Source organism: Lonchura striata, chromosome 3, assembly GCF_046129695.1.
Source record: "Lonchura striata isolate bLonStr1 chromosome 3, bLonStr1.mat, whole genome shotgun sequence".
NCBI lineage: Eukaryota > Metazoa > Chordata > Aves > Passeriformes > Estrildidae > Lonchura > Lonchura striata.
The window spans coordinates 80,134,774-80,149,898 of NC_134605.1; the positions used below are offsets into that span (position 1 = coordinate 80,134,774).

Genomic DNA, 15,125 nt, shown 5'->3' on the forward strand with positions numbered 1-15,125 from the left:
ACATAATTACCAAGAGGCACAAGTAAATATTTGTGTGGCTTTTCCAGTATATCTGATTTCTTTTCTGAGCAATAACAAGTGAAGGATTAGCCATTATCAAAGATCTAAAGACATATTTGATGCAGAAAGAATGAATGATTCATCAGAAATACCTGTATAATAAACAGCATAAGGTGCTACTTTGGAGGATTTGCATGTCTGTAATTTAGGGAAGGCCTTTTGAACATTTATTAAACACAATGGGAAATGAGATTATGACTGGAAAATACCTGCACAAGGATCTGGATTGTATGGGAACATTTTAGGGCTGAATAGACATTTGGATAAGATTCCAGTTGAAGTCCCCCAAGGCCCAAGGGAATGTACAATCCATAACATGTGTTGGAATGTATCTTCCACCAAAGAAACCACATCTGTGCCAGTGGCTTGGGAATGGCCTGCAGGGGACACAGCTGTCACCCCTGGGTCCCTGTTTATGTTCCCTGAATGGAGGCTGAGAGATATTTCTCAGGCACCAAGGTACTTGCCCAGATCATGGCAAAAAGTAGATTTCAGCAATGAAAATATTTTACTAGCCCCAAAAGGACTTTTTTCCAGGTCAAAAAACTTCCCAATTTTACTTATTTCCCTGTGGCACTTACTCCTCCCCCATGTGAAGAGCTATATAAGAGCTGGTGGGTAAGCCATTACCAGACCCCTGGTAAATACTGCTTGTATTAGACACACGGTTAATTACCGTGTAATAATTTCTTAACTTTCCATTAAATATTTTTAGCAGCTATTGACCTTGCCAAAAATCTCTCCCTTTACCCTCAGAGATAAAATCAGCACCAGTTTCAAGGCTACAGAGTTAAGATAATTCTAAGAACCAAAATTATAATACTTTACACACTTCTAATTTGGCCTGGTTCAACAGCTCTCCAAGGCAGAAAGTGTAACTTTAGCAAATAGCAGAAACAGAACTAATTACTTATTTTAGAATTAATAACTTGTGGCGTAGACTATGAGTCATTTCCTTGCAGAACTGAATATTTTTACTCATCAAATTTGCTCATGGAGTGATTATCTTGAAGACGGAGAGGCTTTTTTTCCCAGAACAAGTTTAAAGACACATTAATATCTTTTAAGACCAAGTCTCAGATGATTCACTGATAAATCATTACAGCCACTTGGAGAATGAAGTTTGTGTAACATAACTGTAGCTAACAAACTGCATCACAACAGAAGAAAAGAAAAACAACAGAAAATATTTATTAACAGAATAAGTGCATCATATAATATCTTAACAGAGCAAAGGTTTGCATTTATTTTCTCAAATGGCTTGTCATTTTGCACAGTTAAAAATATTCTAAAGTATTGTGTCAGAATTTTGTAGATGGGACTATCTGCAGTAATCTGTGCTTTAAAATTGGAAGCAGTTTATTAAATTTCTATAGATGCCAAACACAAGACACTTGAAAAAAAAATATTGCCCAGAATTTCTAGATACATGCAAAAAATGGAGCCAACATTTAAACACTTTAAGTCTGAGATTCTTTTGTTTAATTTTTTTCCCAGTGGAGAACAGCCTTTGCAGGAATACAAAAAAAAAAAAGATCAGGTTTGAGAAATTCCCTTTACTCACTACATTCTTGGTGATCCAGTGTACTGGGAGGTTCATACTGCCAAGCTTTTTGGTTAGAACATGGATCTGCTGCTTTCCAAGAACCCTGAATGAACAGAAGCATAATTCCTGCAAATTCAGGCATGGACTGCAGATAAGGGTCAAAACCCCTGCCTGCTAGCAGTCCCTGCCACAGCCTGAGTCCACTCACAGCCCTTTCCCAGTTGCTGTTGGCTGGGAAGCAAAGCCTTATCTTTAAAAGTGAAAAATTGTTCATGAAACTTGTGAATTTCACATCTTAATTCATACTATTAAGTGTCTACCATCTGCCTACTTTTTCTCACAATAGGTGCCTCTGCTACCTTGCAGCCATTTTATCTGTTACTTTGCACACTTTCTTTATCCCTTGCATACCATCTCCATCTTCCTGGCCTTCCATACCATCTTCTTGTTCTTTCTTTCTGTTTTATTTGCTTTTTGTTTCCAGGTCATCCCTTATCAGCAGAATAGAAAGAACTCCCCAGCTGCTTCTCTCCTCACGTGGATAAGATGTTTCTGGTTTGGTTTTTTTTTTTTTTTTTATTTAAGCAATGTTCATGCTGATTCATACTCCATATCAACACATATATCTGCAAAATTAAGATGGTAAATCTTAAGGAGCCAAGGAGTTTCTTTAAGCAATTATTATAACATTGGGTAGTCTACACCTGATATAACAGAAAGAATTTTCCTACATTATGTTGTGCTTTTCTTTTGTTAATACAAACTTAGACTTATTTTTTCACACTGCAGATAACCCCGTTGACTTCCACTGTGTGTCTCAGGACCTCAGATTAAACACATGCACAAATACCTTGCAGAAGCTGGTCTGGGTGTGTTAATGGCTTGCATATGAGGTTTATCTTTGGCCCTGAAAAAAACTTACTTGTTGACTTCATAAATTCCAGTAGCCCTCTAAGAGAAAAGAGATTTGCCTGAAGTTGCTTTTTTCCTAAAACCAGGAATACAGTTAAAGAAAAAGATCTACAATACAAACTCTTATGGAAAAGAATTAGTATTGATGAGAACAAGTTATGCATAGCCTGGTACCTGAGAGAGGAAAAATCCCTGAGGTAAACATCACAAGGGCTGGAAACCCAGCCTTGCTGCTGGTGTCCTAGACAACAGCAAGATCTGATCTACTGGGATCATATATTCCTCCTCATATTTTCTCATTGGCAATTAGATAGTAACCACAGGTTTTTAAGAAAATCTGAAATGACTCAGAAATTCTTGTCCCATTTGCAGTGGTGGGTAACCACAGTTTTTAAGAAAATCTGAGATGACTCAGAAATTCTTGTCCCATTTGCAGTGGTGGGTACCCAGAGCTCTATTCAGGACATTGAATTCCTGGGATTACGTGTAAGTACTTGATTTGTGAACTATTCCAGAGGTCCCTGTAGTAGGTAATCACAATGCCTACATAGAGCATTTATTTCTCTGTTAGACCAAGTGGAAGACAAAAATGCCTACCATGCCAAGACAACAGGAAAAACATTTTGTCTGTGTCTTCTTCTACCTTCATTCCCTGAAGGAATGAAGGTAGAAGACAACACCAAAAAGGTGCTGACAACACCAAAACTCAGTCAAAACAAGACGTGCTCTCCAACCCTGTATATTTGCAAGTGTTTGTGCATGGACACAGAGGTTTGTTTTTTTGTTTTAAATTAATTTTTATGTTGCTCTGGCCAACCTCTTTAATCTCTTAGTACTACAAAATGAAGTCTACTAGACTGAGCATCTAGTATTTATTCTCTGAATAGAAAGAGTTTATATCAACCTGGTATGGAAACTTCAGATTGTGGCTGAGATATTTACAGCAGATGAATATTATAACAAGACCATTTGGAAGCTGACATTAAACATTTTTCATTCTTACCTTGCTCCCAATTCCCAAAGTGATAAAGAAATAGATTTTATTTCTTCTTTAGGTGTGCTCTTTAGGAGCACACCTAAACAAGACTCAATAAAACAAGAAATTTACTAGCCCCCTTATCTTGATCAGTTTTTGACCCAAATCAACAATGATAATAATTGTAAATATATCTATGGACCTGGGTTGTCCTGTATTAGATTAATGATGTGGTGTCTTATTTGTCACAGTAAATATGGAAAAAGGCACTTAAGAAAAACATTACAGACCTGACTAAAAAATACTATAAATCTGTTGCATAGAGAGTATTAAATACAGGACTGAGGTGATTTAAAATTACTGTCAGCAAAGCCACATGTGTTAATAGAGACATTAATAACAATAAAAAATAATTAACCCTAAAATCTTAGAGATTTATTTCTAAACTTTAAAAATTATTATTAGTTTTCTGCAAACAATACACAAAATAAAATTAAAACATTATAAAGGAAGAAAAGTTGCATGTTCCTTGGAAAGGCTGAAATTAAAAGAAATATTTTCCTTTAAAGTCAGATCTCTTCCAATGAATGAAGTATTGTTAGGGTTATGATATGGAAGCAAGTCTTAAATTTTTATGCTTTGGCAATAATAGGACAAAGTTGCCTGCACATTCAATGTGTCAGGTTGTATACTTTCAACCATATACCAAAAAAAGGGTTATTTAAAATCATGTTATTTCATCAAAAGATATAAGCATGTTTTAAAGATTCCAACAAACAAAAATTATTTTAAAATCTTGTATTTTTTTCCTCCTGCATAGGAAGAAAATGTATTTTGGTCAGCATAAACTTATGGTAAAAAATTAAATATTACAGTGGTGAATAATCTGAAAGTATTGAAACTGAAAGGATATTATCAGAAAGGCACAGTATTTTTTATGTTATTAGATTAACATAGCACCATAAAAATTCTATGTACTTCAAAATCTTGGCATAAAATAGTAATCAACAACATTTTTTAAGAAGGTGGTTTGTGTTTAAATGTGTAAAAGTCAAGCTCAGTTTGTGTCTCCATTAAATACATGGTTCTGCAAACATATTGTACCAAATTATTTGCTAACTACTGCTGCTGTCTAAGAAGATACCTTTTATAATATACAGGATAGTTCTACCACTCAGAAGGTGCTATAATTTAGTTGGGAGAAATTTTTTAGTTAACCCTGTGAATCATGTTGAGGTGGAGCCTGAATATAACATGATTAAAACTACACACCTTGCCAAACTGTATAAAGCCAAACTAAAATATTGATTTCCAACTCCCAGTCTAATACATACTATCCTATCTATGAAGCTGAACTCGTATAAAAGTAATTTATAAAAACGGAAGAAATGTTTAGCACCCAGAAAATATTTCATCTATGAAGCTCCAAATGATTGTCAAGTAGCCACTTCAGGAGTCAGTGACTTCTCCCAGTGGTAAAGCTAAACTTTTGACTAGAAACTAAACCTACAGCTCTCCAAATACTAATTGGAAGGCAAATGCATGTGTTTAAGATTTCTATAGCTTCTCTAAGAATGTTTAAAGGCATTGAACTATGTCCAAATGTGTCTTCTTCTAAACATAGAAACTTTAATTTATTTTTTTCTGTTTTTACTGAGCAATGAAGTGACTTTCTCTTTAAGGTGTAACCCTCAGCTACATAAATTTGTAATTTCCATGGGAGTGTTCCTGCAGCAACCAGAAGAGGAAGTTTTCCAAAATAACAATCATTAACTATAGTGCTGCTTCTCAGCATGGACCTGTGGTCTTTAGAGAATGCCAGAATAAAGTCTTGTTCTCATGCAGTTCTCTGGATCATTCTGCACAGACAGGAACATGCTATATGCACAACTTGCATTTGAAAATTGGAACAGAACCCTGAGAAAAGTAAATCCATTGGAAAAAAAATAGATATTGTTTAATAACACCAGTTTGAGATGTTTCAACTCTTCCTTTGGGGAAAAAAATGATAAACCGGTGCAGCCAATTTTTTCCTCAATAAGGACTTGAATTTATCACAATTGCAAACATAAATATAGTTTGGGATTTTAAGTGCATATCTAGGTTGATTACAATTAGAAATAGTTTGTCTGACAATTCTACCGTTCCCCTATAAATTCAGCATTCCTTAAGTCACCATAGCACTACTTGACAGCTTTGAGTTCAAGAACATTCTGGCGTGGAGTGATGTTCTTCCAGTCACTGTTGCAGCCGCCTTTCACTCTATGGCAGCGAGGGTGCTCAGCAACTGAGGCTCGGCTCTTTTCAGCCTTGTGTGCAATTCTCATCGTTCCCATGTATCCAGAAGCAAATCTGGGCATATTTGAGAGGAGTTATTCGTACCGCTACATTGTAATCCTGCTGTTCACCATTGATGTCCACCCACTGGTGGCCTGAGTACACAGCGATGATCTTGCGTTTCCACTTCTTTTTGTTTGGCTCCTTCAGACGGAGATAGATGCCAGATCCTGTGGAGCCAGGCTCAGCATCACAGTACTGATAAAACAGATCATTGGACTCATCAGAAATGCTACAAAATCTATAGACCAGCTGCCCAGACCGATCATTGTCAAAACCTGAGAAGTGGATCATGCTCCCAGGCATCATTTTGATTGTTGGGCTGATCCCCAGCTCCATGTATTTCCTTTTGTGGGGACGCTTGAGCTCAAGAACAGCATAATCATAATCCAGTGCAATATCCCCAGAGACACCCTTAAACCAGCCTTTTGGGATGTGAGTGCTCTTCACCCGGGTCCACTGGAAGGAGGGCATGCCATCTGAGGTACCTTGCTTCCTCCCAGATCCCCGCTGCTTTCTCTCATCACCTTTGGATCGTTGCCTTAATTCTGTGGTGGCTTTGGGATCCTCTTTGGCCGCAGAAATTTCTCTCCTACTTCTCTTAGCACCTTTGCGTTTCCTGCCATTGCCTCTGGACTTTGTCTTCATCAGGCCCACCCTCAGTCTTTTGCTGCCCTTAACATAATCCTTGCCATTGTGCAGGCAGTGGGCTGCTGTCAGCACATGCTTGGGGGAAATGAGAATGCCACTGCAGCCCGTGGAGATCTTCACAGCTGTGTTGAACGGAAAGTTGGTCATAAACCTCTTGTCATAGATGCTGAACCTACTGTCTGTGCCATAGATCTGCCTCTTCTTTCTCAGAGGTCTTTGTGTGGTTGTGTTTGCAGCTGGGTCAGGCACTGCTCCGAGGACATTCACTTCAGTCAGGGTCCGTGTGCCATTTTCGTAAACAGTCTCATAGGAAAAGAGGCTCTTCAAGTCAGACAAGCTTGGCACTGGCAGTTTTCTTTGACATTCAATTCCACATACACTGTTCAGCTCTAATTTGGTTTTTGCTTCAAATTTAGGGCTGTCAAGGGAGAAAGTTCTTTCTCTCACAATCTGGGGAATCTTCTTTAAGTGCCAAGTAAAATCTTGTTCAGTTTCTGTTCCATTACTGAGACCCAATATAGGTAGGAAAATTAGGAATAGCAGTAACATGTGCTCCATTTTATTTTACTTTTTTCTAAAACAAGAAAGAGAGATTTGAAAATACACTTTGGAAATATATACCGTTATCTTATTATCTTCTAAGTATAATCATGCAATTTTAGAACTGACATCAGTGGAGCAGAATTCTACAATCTGCTCAAAATAGAAGTGCCTCAGATAGTCCTTGTATTGCCTCTGACTTTTCCAATCGTTTCTAGAAAGATGGATGCAGATAATTCAGTCAGCATCCATGCTGAGCTACCTACTGGAAGATGAAACCATCTGAGTTTTACCTGTTTTTCCCTCAGTGGAGAGTCTGGGTCATTCCACTTGGTAGATTATCCTGGTTTTATTTATTTCAAAGGTATGCAGTTACATATTAAGTTTCTGTTTCTCTTTTCTACAGCTATATAGTTGAAGGTAGAACACACTTGAAAACCCTCAGTGTATTCAAAAGTTGAGATCTAAGCAGACATGGATAGACATACTACACTCATGAGACTTAGGAATCCTTGGGAAACCAAACCGATTTTGCTCTTTCATGCAATGGCCAAAACATGGCTTTAGCTGACTTAAAAGTCAGCAAAGGTTCCCCATTACACACCCAGCTGATAACTATGAATCTGCCTGTATGAAAAATGGCACTTTGCTAACCACTATTCCAAGGAACCAAGGTCTTCCAGGATAGACAGAAAAATGAGGAAAGGAGAATGTTGCTGATGTAGAGGAGTTTCCTGGTTTTATATCCATGCAGCAAAGCACAGCTGAGTAGGAGGGACAAGTTTGGTTACTCATCACATTTTTCAGGATCCCACAAAGGCTGTAGGAACTGTGCTGTCTGTGCCTTATGGTCACATGTAGAATGACCCACCTAGATGGGGTGATCCACCACACCAAGAGCTAATACTTTAAATGGGAAAGAGAAAAAACAGTATTATTCCCATCTCTAGTTGGGAAACATGCAGGAAAAATGTAACATTGTTAGAAGTCTGAGGCAGAGCCAGAAACTGAACCCAGAACTTTTGATTCTGAACTCAAAACATTACTGAAAAGACCATTTTTCTCTTTTGGCAGCACTGATGTCAGTGGCATTATCCAACTACTGGCAGCTGCCACTGGGAAACCTGTGCTCGGTTCCAACATCCTTCATTCCAATTACATGGAAACCTCAGCAGTGAAGAAAGAAAGGGTCTATGATTAAACTTAAAAAGCAAAGCAATTCAAGGATTTGTATGTGGTTTAGCTCTCTGGTTTACATTGCAGTGGCAGTGTAGGCCAGAGCAAACGTAACCACTTTCCTTAATTTTAGTTTAGAATAGTAGAAGTGGTGCTCTCCAGTGAAACAGCCTGGCTACAGGCTAACTGAAGGTCTAGCATGAAAGATAGGGGTGTATGGAAAAAGCAGTGTGGAACATTGCCTTCAAAGCTGCATAATGGACCAGTGATTCCTATGATTTTTAAGGCATTTTTACCCTATAGACATATTTGTTGTCTATAATAAGTAATATTTATAATTTTTTTAGTTACATAACACTACAGTTCAACCACAGCTTGTTGCTCCTGATGCCAAGAAGAGGCTGGATTTGTTTTAGCATAGTTTTAACACTTTCCACCTCTGCCAGATGGAACACCAACTTTGAAATGGAGTCCACTTACTAGGAGATATATATAGATAGATACATTTTAGAATACAAGGAAACCCTCCCTGGCTTTAAAGTAACTAATTCAGGTTTTGGAGAAGATGTGTGGACTTTCCTAAGACATCTGGAGATTACAGTGACTCACAGATCTGAGCTCCGGGGTGTATGTGGTCATATGAAAAGATATCTGACAGTTTTGAAAGCAGAGCTGGGGAATCACCCCAGACACAAGATTTTGTAGAAGGACACCAGGTGTTCACACTAGTCTAGTTTATTGGTATAGCAGAAATGTGCACATTTAAACATTAACTTTGATATACAAAGTTAACTTTACGTTGTTGGTTCAGTTATTGCTCAATTAGCACTAAATCTGAGGAGGAATTACTATTTTACATATCTGTGGGTGAGCTAGAAGGTGCCAAAAAATGTTATAATGAGAGTATGAAAGTAGCTTCTTGGCCTGACCAAAGGCCTTCCTAAAATCCTGTTTCTGACACTGCCTAAATGTGTTTGCCTAGGGTAGAGGATAGAGACAGGAACAGGGCAACCAGGTATGGCCCTCCTCCCTCACAGTTTCTTAACTAACTTACAAGCAGTTGTACCTGGTGGACTTTAGAACAGAGGTAGTTTCTGTAGTGTAAGTAAACCTTACTTAATTCCTCTTTCATAGTTTGACAGTCTTCCTTTGAATACACATATCATTTTGTAGCCATAATATTCTGCATCCAGGAGTCACACATCTTAACTACATGTTGTATGAGGAAGCATCTCTGTGTCCTTATCTCCAGCCTGTCACAAACTAGCATGGTTTCAGGATAAATAATGTATTATTAATGTAGAAAATCTGTTTTAAATTTTCTTTGCCCTAATATAACTGCTGAACAAGACAGTTCTAATATCAGGCTTGAGAATTACTTTTCTAATTTTCCCTAGAATACTCCTCCCTTTCTCAGCTTTTCCTAAGGGTCTGGCTATTTGATCTTTCTCTGTAGCTGAACTTTGTGAGCCCTAAGGAAAGCTCAGTCACTAACTGCTTGTTGACATAGAAAGTCTGGGTTGATATCATTCCACTGTGATGGCTGATGTCTTCCCAGATGATCTCATAAGTAAATTTATAGAGAAGTCAATTTTTTTTCTTTCTGTTTTATAGAGAGACTTTCTGCAAGCAAGTGGGTGGAGTACTATGGCTCCCTTCTGGCACTCTTTAGAAAGAAAAAAACAAAGCACAGAACCTTCCATAGATCCCTTGCAGCCCTCCATTTGAAACACAGTACTCAAGTGCTCACTACTTACAAAGGCAGTCTTGGAAGCCAAATTCATTTATAATGAACCACTTGTCACTGGGAATGAACTAACTATACTTCAGGATAACTGGAAGAAGTTCAAGGAACTTGATAAACATGGTAATTCTCATTACAGACCAGAGCAGTGGTTCTGCTAGGCAGCTTTGTCATTTCCAGCCATGCATTTAAGATCTATTTACTAACCCCATCTCTACTGTTTAGGGGAGGCTAAATCCAAGCATGATCAATGTCAGCAGTTGCCATGGCCCAGCACAGGCTGCTGGCTAAAGGGAAACACAGGGCTCCTCTTGCCAGATGATGAGGACAGAAATGTGTAGATGGGTGCAAAGATAAGTTCAGGGTGAGAGAAAGGGAGAGAGAATACAGCCTCCAGGAGAAGGAGGAAATGTCCTGAGAAGGATTCATGCTGACTGTAAGAAAAAAAACCCTCAATTACCCATTCTCCACTCCTCCTCCACCCCAAGATGCTCTGCCCTCTCCTTTCCTTCACTCCTTTTCCATACAGATTTTGGGTTGGCTTACAGTAATTGAAATTCTTGAGTCAGCTCTTTAAGATACAATGAATTGGCTTAAGAGAAGACAAGATGGAAACTAGAAAGAGAGAGATCCCCAGCTCTGAATGTTGAAATTCTTCCTCCAGTTTCCAAACTCAGCTGATAACTTTGGTGGCATTCCAGCCACTAGGCATATACATACAAATAAAACTACTTCTAGTTCTTCTCATTTCTTGCTTTCAAAATTAAACCTTTCTGCACCCATACGAAAAAAAACCCAACTACCTAATTTTTGAGGATATCCTTCCAATATTTTGTCTTACTTTACTCCAGCTGAATGCATGTCAGATGCTCAGGAAAAGGCTTATAGTCAAGCCGAACTAGAATAGGTTTCTCTTCAGGCTATCATAAAAGAAATTTACATGCCAGTGTAGCTCAGACAGAAGAACAATTCAGTCCCACTTCCTGACAGTGTTTTATCTTGGTCTGTTCAGTGCAGCCTCTACCCTGGGGTTTCCTTCTTCTTGTAGAAAAGTTGACACATTTCAAACTAAGCTTACACAATTTAAAATCCATTTTCTAACCCCTAAAATAACAGAGGCTTCTATAGTACCCATCTCCTTTAACTGCTTTTGGTCTCATTCTTGACATGACCCGGAAGTTGGAATTCACTGTTCTACTCTGACAAAGCAAAACAGAGAACAAATTTTTGATATCTCACACTCCCTGGAAGAAAACATTGCCCTAATCTTACCCACCACTGCTTCCCCTTCCCTCCTCCAGGTGCGCTCACTCTATACAGTGGTGTAAGGATGTTGTCCTCCTCTCTGATCTGAGAAAAAAAAACCCTACTGCGGCTCCTGTCTCTTGCAAAAATTTAGGCAGCTTCAGTACTCATAGGAAGAGCTAATTTTACACGGCAGGCGTGACAGCTCATTCCTGAAATCCGCCGGGCGGGGAAAAGGAAGGACCGCCAGCAAGCGGCGCAGTGCCCGCCGCGGCCGCGGGGCGGCGCTCCCGCAGCGCCGGCAGCGGCTCCGCGCCCGCTCCAGCCCCGCGCCCCTCCCGCGGCCGGGATCCGCTCCCCGCGCCCCTCCCGCGGCCGGGATCCGCTCCCCGCGCCCCTCCCGCCGCCGGGATCGCTCCCCGCGCCCCTCCCGCGGCCGGGATCCGCTCCCCGCGCCCCTCCCGCCGCCGGGATCCGCTCCCCGCGCCCCTCCCGCGGCCGGGATCGCTCCCCGCTCCCCTCCCGCGGCCGGGATCCGCTCCCCGCTCCCCTCCCGCGGCCGGGATCCGCTCCCCGCTCCCCTCCCGCGGCCGGGATCCGCTCCCCGCTCCCCTCCCGCGGCCGGGATCCGCTCCCCGCTCCCCTCCCGCGGCCGGGATCCGCTCCCCGCTCCTCTCCCGCGGCCGGGATCGCTCCCCGCTCCCCTCTCTCGGCCGGGATCCGCTCCCCTCCCTCGGCCGGGATCCGCTCCCCGCGCCCCTCCCGCGGCCGGGATCGCTCCCCGCTCCCCTCCCGCCGCCGGGATCGCTCCCCGCTCCCCTCCCGCCGCCGGGATTCGCTCCCCGCTCCCCTCCCGCGGCCGGGATCGCTCCCCGCTCCCCTCCCGCCGCCGGGATCCGCTCCCCGCGCCCCTCCCGCGGCCGGGATCGCTCCCCGCTCCGCGCTCCCCGCTCCCCTCCCGCGGCCGGGATCCTCTCCCCGCTCCCCTCCCGCGGCCGGGATCTCTCCGCTCTCCGCCCGCCCCGCTCCGTGCTCCCCGCTCCCCTCCCGCGGCCGGGATCTCTCCGCTCTCCGCCCGCCCCGCTCCCCGCTCCGTGCTCCCCGCTCCCCTCCCGCGGCCGGGATCGCTCCCCGCTCCCCGCTCCGTGCTCCCCGCTCCCCTCCCGCGGCCGGGATCCGCTCCCCGCTCCCCTCCCGCGGCCGGGATCGCTCCGCTCTCCGCCCGCCCCGCTCCCGGCTCCGCGCTCCCCGCTCCCCTCCCGCGGCCGGGATCCGCTCCCCGCTCCCCTCCCGCAGCCGGGATCGCTCCGCTCTCCGCCCTCCCCGCTCCGCGCTCCCCGCTCCCCTCCCGCGGCCGGGATCCGCTCCCCGCTCCCCTCCCGCGGCCGGGATCCGCTCCCCGCTCCCCGCTCCGCCGCGCCGGGAGGAGGCGGACGGGAAGGAGGTCGCGCCCAGGCCACTGTTCTACTGCTGAGCGGCTCCGGGGGTCCAGCCCTGCCAGCCGGGCAGCGGGTGGGCACAGACCGGGAACCGGCCAGGGAACGGCCGGGACGGGAGGGCTTTGCCGGGATGGCCGCCTTCCCTCTGCCCTCTCCGCTTTGCTGGCCGCTCCTATGTGTTCGCGCGTGAAAGCCCAGGGCTGTCCTGGAAGGAGAGGAGGATTTGGAGAGTAAGCCTTTATCTCTCCTTAAGCCTTCCCTGGTCCTGCTTTCCACAGGAGGCTCTGCTTCTCCGCGCCTGGTCCGAAGGAAATTCCCGTCTCTACAAAGCCTGCAAGTTAAATACCTTGGCACGGCTCTTTTATTTTTGCTATTCCAAGACAAATCTACTTCCAGCAGTGACGAATCTGGATGAAATTAGTGTCAATTCCAGAGGAGCGCGGAGATGGTAGCGCTAATACTGAGGGGATGAATTAGAATTAAAGGAGTTTGTTTTGAAGGGTCAGGAGGCTCCTTGTTTGCTCCTCGCAGAAGGTACAGCACAGACACAAACCCCCAAAAATCCAATAAATATGCCCCTTGCCTCAGTCCCGTTAAGCCGTCTTGTGAAACCGGTTTCAAATATGAAAAAATAAGGACCAGATAAATGCGTGGCGTTTTAGTCCTATCAAAAATATATCCATCAGGCTAAAGAGGCAGGAACTTTACACAAAACATCTCAGCTGCCAGTCTCAAGGTACTGACATCGCTCAGCACCATCATTTTTTAAAAAACGACCCGCATAGAAAGAATGACATCGCAAAAAAACTATCACCTTAGAGATGCTGGTTATCTCGCACTGGCCGGTCCCCCTCAGCCCCCGTTCCCAGCTCCGCTCCTGCCCACCCAGGTCTCTGGGGGCTGCCTCTTCCCCAGGGACCGACGCCGGGAAGGGTTTTGGCCATACCTGGCAGCCCGCAGGACGGACGGAGGGCAGGGCGGCCGCAGCCCCGGGGCTCAGGCTCCCGGCTCCCCGCTCCGCGCCGCTCGTCCGCCGCCCAGCGCCCGCGGCTACTGAGGACGGGGCGGGGGGAGCGGCCAGGTCTTCCCAGGCGGGGGAGGGGATGGAAAAAGAAAAAAAAAAAAGGGGGGGGGGGGGGAAGAAATAGAAGGCGAGAGGGAGGAAGCCGAGGGGGAGGGCCGAGGGGAGCGGAGGCAGATCCTGGTGTCTCCTCGGATGGGAAGGGAAGAGAGGAAGGGGCTCTGCCTGCGGAGCGGGGAGGCGCATCGCCCCGGCGGCGGCTTCCTCTGGGCGCCGGGCGCGGGGCCGGGTGCCCCGCACGGGGATGGGGCGGGAGAGGCTGCCGGGGGGTGGGAGGCGGGGGCGAGCGGCGAGGGGGAGGCACCCCGTCCCAAGGGAAGGGCAGCGGGGCTCGCACCGTGCGCTCCGCTCCACCTGCGCGGGCGGCGGCACCGGGCGGCAGCGGGGAGCGCCGCTCCCCCGCCCCGCCGGAGCGCTCCCGGGGAAGGCGAGGAGCGGGGAATGGCGTTCCCACGGACCGTGGCCTGCCCGCTCCTCTCTGCCCTCGCCCCTGTCTCCCAGCCCCGCTCCTCCGGAGCGCTTGTTCCTCAGGGACCCTCCCTGCCCCCCTCCTCTGGACCACTCCCGCTCCTCTGGGCCTCAGAGGCCAGGTTAGAAGCACCTTCCTCCTCTCCTCGTCACACTTTGTTCCTCTTTGCCTCCCTCCTTTCCCTCGGGGTTGCTGTGGTCTCTCCTCACCAGGCAGAAAGCTTTGTGTGGAGGTCTCTCCTCTTTGGATCACCCCCTGACACTACAGCAGGGCCCTCCCCAAAGCTTTCCACTGCCACACAAACGCCCAAGGTGAAACGTACCCTCACTAAGCAGGTCTGCTAGTGCTTAATCCAAGCACTTCCATTGAGTTCATCTGCTGAAAACTCATTTCATGCTAAATGAAGGACCATTGATTTGCCAAAACCAGCAGGAAATTTGTGGCATTGCTGGAGATCAGAGTGAGATCTCCAGAGTCCAGATTCATTGTTTTAATCATAAGCATATCCTTCCTTTAAAAGTCCTAACTTCAAAAACTTAGTGGACCCAAATTTATAGAGATTGGAAATGAGGCTTTGTCCAGCAAACTGCAGCCTGCAGTTTCATTTTGAAGACTGAGGCTTATTTCTTCAAAATGTAGATTTCATTTGTAATTCTGGGTTTGTTGTTGTTTGTGTGCACAACTTAAAAACAAAGAAAAATAACAATAATATAATAATAATTCATGTGCCAGAGAAAATTACCTGAATAATTACCAATGTAATTAGCAAGGCAAGACAGAAATGTAGGCAAAGTAGTTAAGTTTTACAAATGATATATTGAACATGAGAGCTTCCACACTGGGTGAAACCAAAGGCTTTGCTAGACCAGTATCGGGTTGCATTACTGAAGGCAGTAGTTCCCTCCAGCACTTTCACTGCCACCAATATTTCAGACTCAGAGACTTTATG

The 15,125-nt window shown here is 45.0% G+C and overlaps 1 protein-coding gene across 2 annotated transcripts; it reads right to left on the bottom strand.

Moving 5' to 3' along the window:
• Nucleotides 1–1,226: 1,226 nt before the first annotated feature.
• On the bottom strand, nucleotides 1,227–13,681 carry PRSS35 (serine protease 35). Of its 2 annotated transcripts, none has more exons than XM_021546087.3 (2): nucleotides 13,573–13,681; nucleotides 1,227–7,056 (listed from the first exon to the last, which is right to left on the bottom strand). In XM_021546087.3, exon 2 carries the CDS (start codon nucleotides 7,038–7,040, stop codon nucleotides 5,799–5,801), a length of 1,242 nt encoding a protein of 413 aa, XP_021401762.2. In that variant the 5' UTR covers nucleotides 7,041–7,056; nucleotides 13,573–13,681; the 3' UTR covers nucleotides 1,227–5,798. The 2 variants fall into 2 exon arrangements, with proteins under 2 accessions (XP_021401762.2, XP_077638442.1); XM_077782316.1 differs by lacking the exon at nucleotides 13,573–13,681 and adding an exon at nucleotides 11,219–11,455.
• Between the last annotated feature and the right edge of the window lie 1,444 nt (nucleotides 13,682–15,125).

Coding starts and splice junctions, on each gene's coding strand:
- PRSS35 (XM_021546087.3), bottom strand. CDS start 7,040: ATGGAGCACATGTTACTGCTATTCCTAATTTTCCTACCTATATTGGGT.